The sequence below is a fragment of the Portunus trituberculatus genome, chromosome 2 (assembly GCF_017591435.1).
Source record: "Portunus trituberculatus isolate SZX2019 chromosome 2, ASM1759143v1, whole genome shotgun sequence".
In the NCBI taxonomy this organism is placed as follows: Eukaryota; Metazoa; Arthropoda; class Malacostraca; order Decapoda; family Portunidae; genus Portunus; species Portunus trituberculatus.
In genome coordinates this window covers 3,723,219-3,735,718 of record NC_059256.1, presented here as the reverse complement: position 1 = coordinate 3,735,718, position 12,500 = coordinate 3,723,219, and the positions used below count along the sequence as shown (strand labels likewise).

Here is a 12,500-nt window from a genome sequence, read left to right as displayed (position 1 = left end):
CAGCATTAATCTAACCTTACACAGCATTAACCTAACCTTACACAGCATTAACCTAACCTTACACAGCATTAACCTAACCTTACACAGCATTAATCTAACCTTACACAGCATTAATCTAACCTTACACAGCATTAACCTAACCTTACACAGCATTAATCTAACCTTACACAGCATTAACCTAACCTAACACAGCATTAACCTAACCTTACACAGCATTAATCTAACCTTACACAGCATTAATCTAACCTAACACAGCATTAACCTAATCTAACACAGCATTAACTTAACCTAACACAGCATTAACCTAACCTAACCTAACCATCTTTGCCTTACCTAACCTAATCTAACCTATTTAAATCTAACCTTACCTAACCCAATCTAATTAACCCCTTCAGTACCAGGATGTATTTTTCTATTCATTCTGGTGACTATTTGGTGATTCTGTACAGCTTCAGAAACACATGTAGGGATTAAAATGGTGAAGACTGTGGCCATTAATCTTCTGCCCTCCATAGACCCTTCCTAATGTCAATAAAATGGTCTAATGGTGCACAAAACTCAATTAAAATAGTGAGGACTGTGGCCATTAACCTTCTGCCCTCCATACACCCTTCCTAATGTCAATAAAATGGTCTAATGGTACACAAAACTCAATTAAAATAGTGAAGACTGTGGCCATTAACCTTCTGCCCTCCATACACCCTTCCTAATGTCAGTAAAATGGTTTAATGGTTCACAAAACTCAATTAAAATAGTGAAGACTGTGGCCATTAATCTTCTGCCCTCCATACACCCTTCCTAATGTCAATAAAATGGTCTAATGGTGCACAAAACTCAATTAAAATAGTGAAGACTGTGGCCATTAATCTTCTGCCCTCCATAGACCCTTGCTAATGTCAATAAAATGGTCTAATGGTGCACAAAACTCAATTAAAATAGTGAAGACTGTGGCCATTAATCTTCTGCCCTCCATAGACCCTTGCTAATGTCAATAAAATGGTCTAATGGTGCACAAAACTCAATTAAAATAGTGAAGACTGTGGCCATTAATCTTCTGCCCTCCATAGACCCTTGCTAATGTCAATAAAATGGTCTAATGGTGCACAAAACTCAATTAAAATAGTGAAGACTGTGGCCATTAATCTTCTGCCCTCCATAGACCCTTGCTAATGTCAATAAAATGGTCTAATGGTGCACAAAACTCAATTAAAATAGTGAAGACTGTGGCCATTAATCTTCTGCCCTCCATAGACCCTTGCTAATGTCAATAAAATGGTCTAATGGTACACAAAACTCAATTAAAATAGTGAAGACTGTGGCCATTAATCTTCTGCCCTCCATAGACCCTTGCTAATGTCAATAAAATGGTCTAATGGTACACAAAACTCAATTAAAATAGTGAAGACTGTGGCCATTAATCTTCTGCCCTCCATAGACCCTTGCTAATGTCAATAAAATGGTCTAATGGTGCACAAAACTCAATTAAAATAGTGAAGACTGTGGCCATTAATCTTCTGCCCTCCATAGACCCTTGCTAATGTCAATAAAATGGTCTAATGGTGCACAAAACTCAATTAAAATAGTGAAGACTGTGGCCATTAATCTTCTGCCCTCCATAGACCCTTGCTAATGTCAATAAAATGGTCTAATGGTACACAAAACTCAATTAAAATAGTGAAGACTGTGGCCATTAATCTTCTGCCCTCCATAGACCCTTGCTAATGTCAGTAAAATGGTTTAATGGTGCACAAAACTCAATTAAAATAGTGAAGACTGTGGCCATTAATCTTCTGCCCTCCATAGACCCTTGCTAATGTCAGTAAAATGGTCTAATGGTGCACAAAACTCAATTAAAATAGTGAAGACTGTGGCCATTAATCTTCTGCCCTCCATAGACCCTTCCTAATGTCAGTAAAATGGTTTAATGGTTCACAAAACTCAATTAAAATAGTGAAGACTGTGGCCATTAACCTTCTGCCCTCCATAGACCCTTGCTAATGTCAATAAAATGGTCTAATGGTTCACAAAACTCAAGGTAATAATGTGTCCCAGTACTGAAGGGGTTAAAAGACAATAAATCTGTGAGTGGAGTAGCAGTAAGCAGTGTATGTTATCAAACTTCATGTTCTCCTTCACATACCCTTTGTAACACTAACAGTAACACAACACAACACAACACAACACTATGCTGTCCACTAACACCAACACACAGCACACCAACACATGGCAGGGATTAAATCAAGGTTCATTTTAACACATTCACACTACATCACACACTGTCAGGCACACACCAATAAACTCTCTAAGGCAGGGTTTGTGTCCTGGCCTGCTGTGTGTGTGTGTGTGTGTGTGTGTGTGTGTGTGTGTGTGTGTGTGTGTGTGTGTGTTTACCAGTTGTTGTTTTCCAGGGCCAGGGCTTCACGCTTATCCAATTTTTCTTTCAAGCTCTGCACACTCGTTACTGACACCACTTCCTCACTCAAACTGTTCCACGTCTCAACACATCTTTGCGGGAAACTCTATTTTTTAACATCTCTCGGACATCTTCTCTTCCTCAGCTTCTTACTATGTGATCTTGTGCTTCTAATGTCATATTCTTCTCTCAGGATCAGTTTCTCATTATCCACTTGGTCCATTCCGTTGATCAATTTATAAACTTGTATCAGGTATCTCTCTCTCTCTCTCTTCTCTGTTCCAGGGTTGGTAGATCCATAGCCTTTAGTCTCTCCTCATATGTCATCCCTTCAAATTCTGGAACCATTCTTGTAGCCATTTTTTGTAGTCTCTCCAACTTCCTTATGTGTTTCTTTTTATGAGGGGTCCACACTACTCCTGCATATTCCAATCTAGGTCTTATTATAGTACTTAGCAATTTCTTCATCATTTCTTTGTCCATGTAGTGAAATGCTACTCCAATATTCCTTAGCAAATGTGTGTGTGTGTGTGTGTGTGTGTGTGTGTGTGTGTGTGTGTGTGTGTGTGTGTGTGTGTGTGTGTGTTCCTCCCTCACCAACACTTGCTGCCCCTGATCCTGATGGCCATTTTTCTTCTCTGCTCCACAGGACAAGCCAGACCCCCAGCCAGATCACCAGCAGCCTCACCAGCCTTACCACCAGCTCGTCCCAGAAGCCCCCACTGGTCATACTTCAGCCCCAGGCCCGGATGGCTCTTGCTAGACAACGAGCACCCCGGCTGCCCCTCCTGATGCTGCCTGTAGAGCACACACCACCACCCAAGGCCTCGTCACTCACCATTAAAGAAGTAGAAGAAGAAGAAGAAGATGTAGATGTTGATGTAGAAAAAGTAGAAGAAGAAGAAGAGGAGGAGGAGAAGGAGGAGGAGGAGGAGGAGGAGGAGGAAGACAACCCGCCAACCCAGGCAGCTGCCACCCAAACTGTTCCCGAAGAGCCCCTCTCACCCATCCCCCAGACACTGACACTTGAAGGACACACACCACTACCCTATCCAGCTGCCACCCAGACACTTCCTGCAGAACACACATCATCTCAGCCACCTGCCATCAAGATTCTTGCAGGCGCACACCACTACCCCGGCCAGCTGCCACCCAGACACTTCCTGCAGAACACACATCATCTCTGCCACCTGCCATCAAGATTCTTACAGGACGCACATCACTCTTCCGGCCAGCTGCCCCCATGAAGGTTCCTGCAGGACACACATCACCCAAGCCCCCTGCACTGACAATTCAAGGACACACACCAGCCCAGCCCCCTGCCACTAAGGTTCCTGCAGGACACCCAGCCCCCAAGCCCAATATCCTGGTAATTTCTGCAGGACACACACCATGCCAGTCCACTGCCACCACGGTTCCTGAAGGACTTCCAGCCCCCAAGCCCAACATCCTCATGGTTCCTGCAGGACTCACACCTCCACCCCAACTTTCTGCCCTCACAGTTCCTGCACCACACCCTCCACCACCCCAGCCCCCTCCCCTAGTGGTTCCTGAAGGGCACCCATCCCCCGAGCCGCCCCCCACAACAGCGGATGGAGTACCACTGCGACGGAATCCTAGCCGCCGCTGCAATGAACTGCCACCACCCCCGCCCCCCGTCCCGGAGCTTCCTGAAGGACACATACCACCCCAGCCACTCGGGGCCCCCACCCTGGGATCTCCTAGAGGACGATCACGCCGGGGTCGTGGCCGGCGGGGCCGTGGCCGCCCACGCAAGCACCCACTGTCAAGACTGCCCACCCCATCGCCCCCACCACCTCCCCCAGTGTATCCCATAGGAGTGCGCCGGCCCCGTGGCCGCCCCAAGCACCCACTACCCATTTCACCTCCCCCTGCTCCCCCTCCTCCTCTAGTACCAGTGCGCCGCCCCCGGGGCCGCCCACGCAAGCATTCACAATACCACAGATTTCTCCCATCCACCTCGGCCAGCACCACCACTGGCCACCACCACCAGCAGCCGTGGCCTTCAGCTGAGGTGGATGAGGATGGCAGTATGAGCTGGGATGAGGAGGAGGTAGGGGGGGCAGTGGGTGGTGGCAGTGGGAGTGATGAGGAGAAGGAGGACGGAGCAGAGGGTGGTGAGGGCAGCGGCTCGAACTACAAGCCTAGCTATGAGTGTCCGCTGTGTGGGCGGACGCTGAACACCAAGCCAGGCTACAACAACCACATCAAGACACACTTCAACGTGAGGAAGTACAACTGCTTTGAGTGCGGCAAACAGTTCTCAGACAAGTCCAACCTGATCACCCACGCCATGATGCACAACGTGGTCAAGTACTACCAGTGCCCTGAGTGCAACGACAGCTTCCGCCACAAGGAGGAGCTGCTGGCGCACGTCTTCACACACAATGACGCCTCAGACTGCCCCCACCAGTGCCGCCACTGTGGCGAGAGGTTCCTCACCAGGACCTACCTCACCCTGCACAGGCTGTCACACCCCGGCATCAACAACTCAGACTGCCTGGAGTGCGGCAAGGAGTTCACCAACAAGGGCCTGCTGGTGACGCACACCAGGCAGCACATGGGTGGGGACGGCCTGGCCTGCAGGGACTGTGGCCGGAGGTTCCTGCAGCGGTCCGCCCTCACCCAGCACCAGGTCACCCACCGCTCCGTGGAGTTCTATGAGTGTCCAGACTGCGGCATGAAGTGCGTCACCAAGCCGGACCTGATCCTGCACCGCCACACCCACGCCGAGGCCAAGATAGACGGGTGCGGCGTGGGCCACGGCCAGGGCAAGCACGAGGAGTGCCTGGAGTGTGGCAAGCTGTTCGGCAACAAGTCGCTGCTGACGCTGCACACCGCCACGCACCGCGGCGTGCGCAGCTACGAGTGTCTGGAGTGCGGCGAGAAACTGGCCAACAAGGCGCGGCTCATCCTGCACGCCAGGACGCACCTCGGCCTCAAGAGCTTCGAGTGCTACCAGTGCGGCAAGATTTACCCCAGCGTGTACGGCCTCAACCAGCACAAGCTGCGGCACGGCGCCAAGCGGCACCAGTGCCAGCTGTGTGGCAAACGGCTGGCCACGGAGCGCAGCCTGGCAGCACACATGTTCATACACGTTCGCCGGAAGAAGGGCAAGCGCGTCGTCTGCCTGGAGTGTGGAAAGAGGTTCTACGACAAGAAGGACCTGGACAAACACGCCCAGAAGCACGACGAAGACATCGACTACCGGTGTGAACAGTGCGGCAAGTACTTCTCTGGTGCCTCCAGCCTCAAGGCACACATCCTCAGGCACTCCGGCGTCAGGCCATACAAGTGTGACCACTGCGGCAAGTGCTTCCTAACCAAGTCCGAGCTGGCCAGCCACATCTTGGTGCACCTCTGAGGCTGCGGCAGCGGTGGCGGTGGTGGTGTTTTGACTTTCAATAAATATTTACTATTTGCTTTTCTTTCTTTGTCTATCTTTGGTGTGTGTGTATGTGTGTGTGTGTGTGTGTGTGTGTGTTAGTGATAATAACTGATTTTTTTTTTTTATGTAAGAGGCGAAATCTGTCCAGTACAACAAAATGACTAAGCAGAAATGCCCACTTAGATACCAAACCCTGAGCAGATCCAAGAAAGTTGGCCACAAGAATGGGATCAATGTGTTAGAACCTCCCTCCTGAATGAGTTCAAGTCACAGGAAGGTGTAAACACAGCAGCAAGCTGGGAGTTCCACACTGTACCAGATAAGTGAGTGAAGGATTGAGAGTACTGGTTAACTCTTGCATTAGGAAGGTGGACAGAGTAATGGTGAATGATTGAGAGTACTAGTTAACTCTTGCATTAGGAAGGTGGACAGAGTAGTGGTGAAGGATTGAGAGTACTGGTTAACTCTTGCATCAGAGAGGTGGACAGAGTAGTGGTGAATGATTGAGAGTACTGGTTTACTCTTGCATTGGGGAGGTGGACAGAGTAATGGTAAAGGATTGAGAGTACTGGTTAACTCTTGCATTGGGGAGGTGGACAGAGTAGTGGTGAATGATTGAGAGTACTGGTTAACTCTTGCATCAGAGAGGTGGACAGAGTAGTGGTGAGAGGAAGAAGAAATGTGTAGTGAGTGGAGGAAGATGGAAACACAGAAGCAGGTCGAGAGTTCCTTGGAATGGTTACTGCTTCCGTGTGAGAGAGCCATCTGTGTGTGGTGAACGTATAACAGGTGATAGTGTCTGGCATGGAGGCGTACAGTCCTCATTCTTTTTCTCAACCTAAACCTTCTAAACCTTGGTTCAACACAGCCTGTTCTCGTGCTATACATGATAGAGAGGTTGCCCACAAAAGGTACTTGAGCCTTCCATCTCCTGAATCTCATGCACTTTATATCTCTGCCTGGATTCAAGCCAAGTCAGTTCTTCAACTTGCTAAACACTCCTTCATAAATAAAAAAAAATATCAACATTTTTCAAACTCAAACTTCCCTCGTGACTTCTGGCATCTAGCCAAAAACATCTCAAATATCTTCACTTCTTCATCTTTCCCTCCGTTATTTCACGGTGATGGCACCACTGCCATCTCTTCTGTCTCTAAAGCTGAACTCTTCTCTCAAACCTTTGCTAACATTTCTACCTTGGATGACTCTGGGCTCGTCCCTCCCTCTCCTCCCTCTGACTGTTGAATGCCTATAGTTAAAATTCTTCATAATGATGTTTTCCATGCCCTCGCTGGCCTAAACCCTCGGAAGGCTTATGGATGGAGTCCTCCTATCATTCTCAAAAACTGTGCTTCCGTGCTTGCACCTTGCCTGGCCAAACTCTTTCAACTTTGTCTATTGCCTTCTCTTTCCTTCTTTCTGGAAGTTTGCCAACATTCAGCCTGTTCCTAAAAGGGTGACCGTTCTAACCCCTCAAACTACCGTCCTTATAGCTTTAATCTCTTGCTTGTCTACAGTTTTTTAATCTATCCTGAATAGGAAGATTCTCAAACATCTGTCACTTCACAATCTTCAGTCTGATCGCCAGTATGGCTTCCGTCAAGGTCGCTCTACTGGTGATCTTCTGGCTTTCCTTACTGAGTCTTGGTCATCCTCTTTTAGAGATTTCGGTGAAACTTTTATTATCGCGTTAGACATATCAAAAGCTTTTAATAGAGTCTGGCATAAAGCTTTGATTTCAAAACTGCTCTCCTACGGCTTCTATCCTTCTCTCTGCAACTTTATCTCAAGTTTCCTTTCCGACCGCTCTATTGCCGCTGTGGTAGACGGTCACTGCTCTTCACCTAAATCTATCAACAGTGGTGTTCTTCAGGGTTCAGTCCTGTCATCCATCCTCTAACTATTATTCATTAATGACTTTAATTCTTAACCAAACATCTTGCCCTATCTACGTCTTTTCAGAGACGACCAATTAAGGAAGTCAACAAGTCACGCGGGGACGCCACAGAACGCTGACTTCAAATCTTTCAAAGATTTCTGATTGAGGCAGAGAAAACTAGTGTTCAATGCCTCAAAAACTCAATTGGTCCATGTATCAAGTGGACACAACCTTCCAGACAACTATCCCTTCTTTTCCAATAACACTCAACTGTCTCCCTCTCCCACACTGACTATCCTCAGTCTGTCCTTTACTCATAATCTTATAACTGGAAACTTCACATCTCATTTCCTGCTAAAACAACATCTGTTATGAAGTTAGACATTCTGAGGCGTCTTCGCCAGTTTTTCTCGCCTCTCCAACTGGTAGATCTGTACAAGGGCCTCCAACACACACACACACACACACACAAAAAAAAAAAAAAAATAATAATAATAATAATAATAATAATAATAATAATAATAATAAAAAAGCCCACTTAGTTGCTAGTCCCCTTGCAGGTCCGATTGAGTTCCGTAGCCAATGTCTTGAAACTTACCTCTTTAATGAAGTCAAGTCGTAGGAAGTTAGAAGTACAGAAGCAGGCAGGGAGTTCCAGAGTGTACCAGATTAGCGTATGAATGATTGAGAGTACTGGTTAACTCTTGCATTGGGGAGATGGACAGAGTAGTGGTGAAGGATTGAGAGTACTGGTTAACTCTTTAGAGAGGTGGACAGAGTAGTGGTGAAGGATTGAGAGTACTGGTTAACTCTTTAGAGAGGTGGACAGAGTAGTGGTGAAGGATTGAGAGTACTGGTTAACTCTTTAGAGAGGTGGACAGAGTAGTGGTGAAGGATTGAGAGTACTGGTTAACTCTTTAGGGAGGTGGACAGAGTAGTGGTGAAGGATTGAGAGTACTGGTTAACTCTTTAGAGAGGTGGACAGAGTAGTGGTGAAGGATTGAGAGTACTGGTTAACTCTAGAGAGGTGGACAGAGTAGTGGTGAAGGATTGAGAGTACTGGTTAACTCTTTAGAGAGGTGGACAGAGTAGTGGTGAAGGATTGAGAGTACTGGTTAACTCTTTAGAGAGGTGGACAGAGTAGTGGTGAAGGATTGAGAGTACTGGTTAACTCTTTAGAGAGGTGGACAGAGTAGTGGTGAAGGATTGAGAGTACTGGTTAACTCTTTAGAGAGGTGGACAGAGTAGTGGTGAAGGATTGAGAGTACTGGTTAACTCTTTAGAGAGGTGGACAGAGTAGTGGTGAAGGATTGAGAGTACTGGTTAACTCTTTAGGGAGGTGGACAGAGTAGTGGTGAAGGATTGAGAGTACTGGTTAACTCTTTAGAGAGGTGGACAGAGTAGTGGTGAATGATTGAGAGTACTGGTTAACTCTTTAGAGAGGTGGACAGAGTAGTGGTGAAGGATTGAGAGTACTGGTTAACTCTTGCATTGGTGAGGTGGACAGAGTAGTGGTGAGAGGAAGAAGAAAGCGTTGTGCAGAGAGAGTGGGGGAGGAGAGGAGGCATGCAGTTAGGGAGATGAGAAGAGCAGTTAGCATGAAAATATCGATAAAAGATAGAGAGATGCAAGTTAATGCTATTTTTCTATTAATGACTTTTTAAACTTAATGTAAAAGAAATCAATTGGTATATATTGTTTATAGACGGTTTCTGAGTACTAGATGAATACTCTCTCTCTCTCTCTCTCTCTTGCGAGCTAATCATTGCAATAAACAAATATGCCATTTCGACTTTACGGAGAGAATAATGAAATATGCACATCCATTAAATTATACCGTTTATTTTTCACTCATTATTATTTCTATTTTCGTTCTCGGGTCAAGTTTTGCTGAACAATAATATGTTGTCACGATATGCGCTTGTCACACCGCTATTGTTATACATTTTGGTGGCGCGTCTGTTTCTCCCCTACTTACAATAGAAAAAATGTAAAATTAACCGCATTTTGGTAAACAGGACCTAGAAACTGACTAGAAACGTACAAATAGACACTAAAAACCGAAGCAACACAATCCCAACACCACAAAAAACAGAGAAATGACAAAATATCGAGAAACACAACACACTTAAAAAAAACATTAACAAGTACAACAAACACACAAAAACATCACCCAAAATTACAAACCAACTAAAGAACCCAAAAATGGAGGTTTGAGTGAGAAAAGAGAAGAAAAGAGTAAAAATATGAAATGCGCGGGACGGAAAGAGACGCAGCCCTCAGTTGTTGATGTGACGGTGGTCGGGATGGTCACGGCGCGCGTCTCTCACATCCCCGGCGCCTTTTTATTGAATATGCGGCCGTGTTGATACTGCAAAATCCCACTATTTCTGGTGAGAGGGAGAGCACGGCCTGGGAGAGGGAGGGAGGGGGAGAGGTGAGCCGTGGGGGGGCGGGGTGAGAGGGAGAGTGAGTGTTCAATTTTCTATTATCCCTCGTGGGTCAGATTTTTATTTATTTTATTTATTTATTTATTATTAGTATTATTTTTAGCTTGGGTATGGTTGTGTGTGTGTGTGTGTTCGTTTGTTTGTTTGTTTGGGGTTCTTTTTGTGTGTGTGTCTGGTCTCTCTCTCTCTCTCTCTCTCTCTCTCTCTCTCTCTCTCTCTCTCTCTCTCTCTCTCTCTCTCTCTCTCTCTCTCATTCCCTTATTCGTTTCCATATTTCTCTCATTCCGTTATTCATTACCATATTCTCTCTCTCTCTCTCTCTCTCTCTCTCTCTCTCTCTCTCTCTCTCTCCATACATGTGCCCTCAAATTATCCGAGCGGAGGTGCAAATGGGGAGGAGGGGGGGGGGAGGGGAACCTTGGAGTATAGAGTGCCATTAATTTCTGTCACTCTTAACACAGCGTACATATAAGCTGCCTTGAGTGACGCTGAGCTGTGGACTGTGGCGGAGAGAGTTAATTTCCACTTATGCATCTTCCCAGCAAAAGTTGATTGTTAGTTTGGCTAATTAGAGCAAAATATTGTTAAGGAAATGAGGGAAAATTGATTAGAAGGTTGAAAATTAAATATATTCCCTTTAAAAATTAAGTTATATGAGTTTTTAGTATGTAGAGAGAGAGAAAGGGTTAAAATTGTTTGTTTGGCTAATTAGAGCAAAATAATGTTAAGGAAATGAGGGAAAATTGATTAGAAGTTGAAAATTAAATATATTCCCTTTAAAAATTAAGTTATATGAGATTTTAGTATATATAGAGAGAGAAAGGGTCAAAAATTGTTTGTTTGGCTAATTAGAGCAAAATATTGTTAAGGAAATGAGGAAAAATTGATTAGAAGGTTGAAAATTAAATATATTCCCTTTAAAAATTAAGTTATATGAGATTTTAGTATATATATATAGAGAGAAAGGGTCAAAAATTGTTTGTTTGGCTAATTAGAGCAAATTAATGTTCAGGAAATGAGGGAAAATTGATTAGAAGGTTGAAAATTAAATATATTCCCTTTAAAAATTAAGTTATATGAGATTTTAGTATATATATAGAGAGAGAAAGGGTCAAAAATTGTTTGTTTGGCTAATTAGAGCAAAATATTGTTAAGGAAATGAGGAAAAATTGATTAGAAGGTTGAAAATTAAATATATTCCCTTTAAAAATTAAGTTATATGAGATTTTAGTATATATATATATAGAGAGAAAGGGTCAAAAATTGTTTGTTTGGCTAATTAGAGCAAATTAATGTTCAGGAAATGAGGGAAAATTGATTAGAAGGTTGAAAATTAAATATATTCCCTTTAAAAATTAAGTTATATGAGATTTTAGTATATATAGAGAGAGAAAGGGTCAAAAATTGTTTGTTTGGCTAATTAGAGCAAAATAATGTTTAGGAAATGAGGGAAAATTAATTAGAAGTTTGAAAATTAAATATATTCCCTTTAAAAATTAAGTTATATGAGATTTTAGTATGTAGAGAGAGAAAGGGTTAAAATTGTTTGTTTGGCTAATTAGAGCAAAATATTGTTAAGGAAATGAGGAAAATTAATTAGAAGGTTGAAAATTAAATATATTCCCTTTAAAAATTAAGTTATATGAGTTTTTAGTAAGTAGAGAGAGAGAGAAAGGATTAAAATTGTTAGTTTGGCTAATTAGAGCAAATTATTGTTAAGGAAATGAGGAAAAATTGATTAAAAGTTTGAAAATTAAATATATTCCCTTTAGAAATTAAGTTATATGAGTTTTTAGTATGTAGAGGAAGAGAAAGGGTTGAAATTGTTTGTTTGGCTAATTAGAGCAAAATAATGTTAAGGAAATGAGGGAAAATTGATTAGAAGGTTGAAAATTAAATATATTCCCTTTAAAAATTAAGTTGTATTAATTTTTTAGTATGAAGAGAGAGAGAGAGAGAGAAGGTGGCCCGCTGGAGGACTGCAGGAGGGGTCGCTAGTTTAAGATCCAGGACATGACACATTGACCTCGCTAACAGTACTTATAAAAAATATTGTGATGAATTAAATTTGCACGATCTGTTTGCTTCTACGTAATTTAGACCACATCCCACATCCTCTAATGTTTCTTTCTGCGTATTGTGTCACCAAAATGTTTAACCTTTTTCATCCACGTCCGCTGAATACACTCCAGCGTTCATACATCACCCACAGTGTCAATCTGGATCATTTTTCTGCGTATTGTCACCAAAATCTTTAACCTTTTTCATCCACGTACGCTGAATACACTCCAGCGTTCATACATCACCCACAATGTCAATCTGGATAATTTTTCTGTGTATTGTGTCACC

At 43.8% G+C, this 12,500-nt stretch overlaps 2 protein-coding genes across 3 annotated transcripts in view; both read left to right on the top strand.

Annotated features, from left to right (window-relative positions):
* LOC123502766 (zinc finger protein 2-like) overlaps positions 1-5,855 on the top strand; it is an 8,505-nt gene extending 2,650 nt beyond the window's left edge. Inside the window, exon 2 of the mRNA XM_045252018.1 lies at positions 3,063-5,855. Coding sequence (XP_045107953.1) covers positions 3,657-5,798 — 2,142 coding nt within the window. The 5' untranslated portion in view covers positions 3,063-3,656 and the 3' untranslated portion in view covers positions 5,799-5,855. The remainder of the gene's footprint in view (positions 1-3,062) is intronic.
* A 4,124-nt stretch (positions 5,856-9,979) lies between these two features.
* The window catches only part of LOC123502775 (GMP synthase [glutamine-hydrolyzing]-like), a 20,557-nt gene continuing 18,036 nt past the window's right edge, over positions 9,980-12,500 (top strand). The window contains exon 1 of one of the 2 annotated variants that reach the window (XM_045252031.1): positions 9,980-10,094. The gene's annotated coding sequence lies outside the window, so the exon portion shown is untranslated. The remainder of the gene's footprint in view (positions 10,095-12,500) is intronic. The other variant, XR_006674221.1, reaches the window with a different exon arrangement.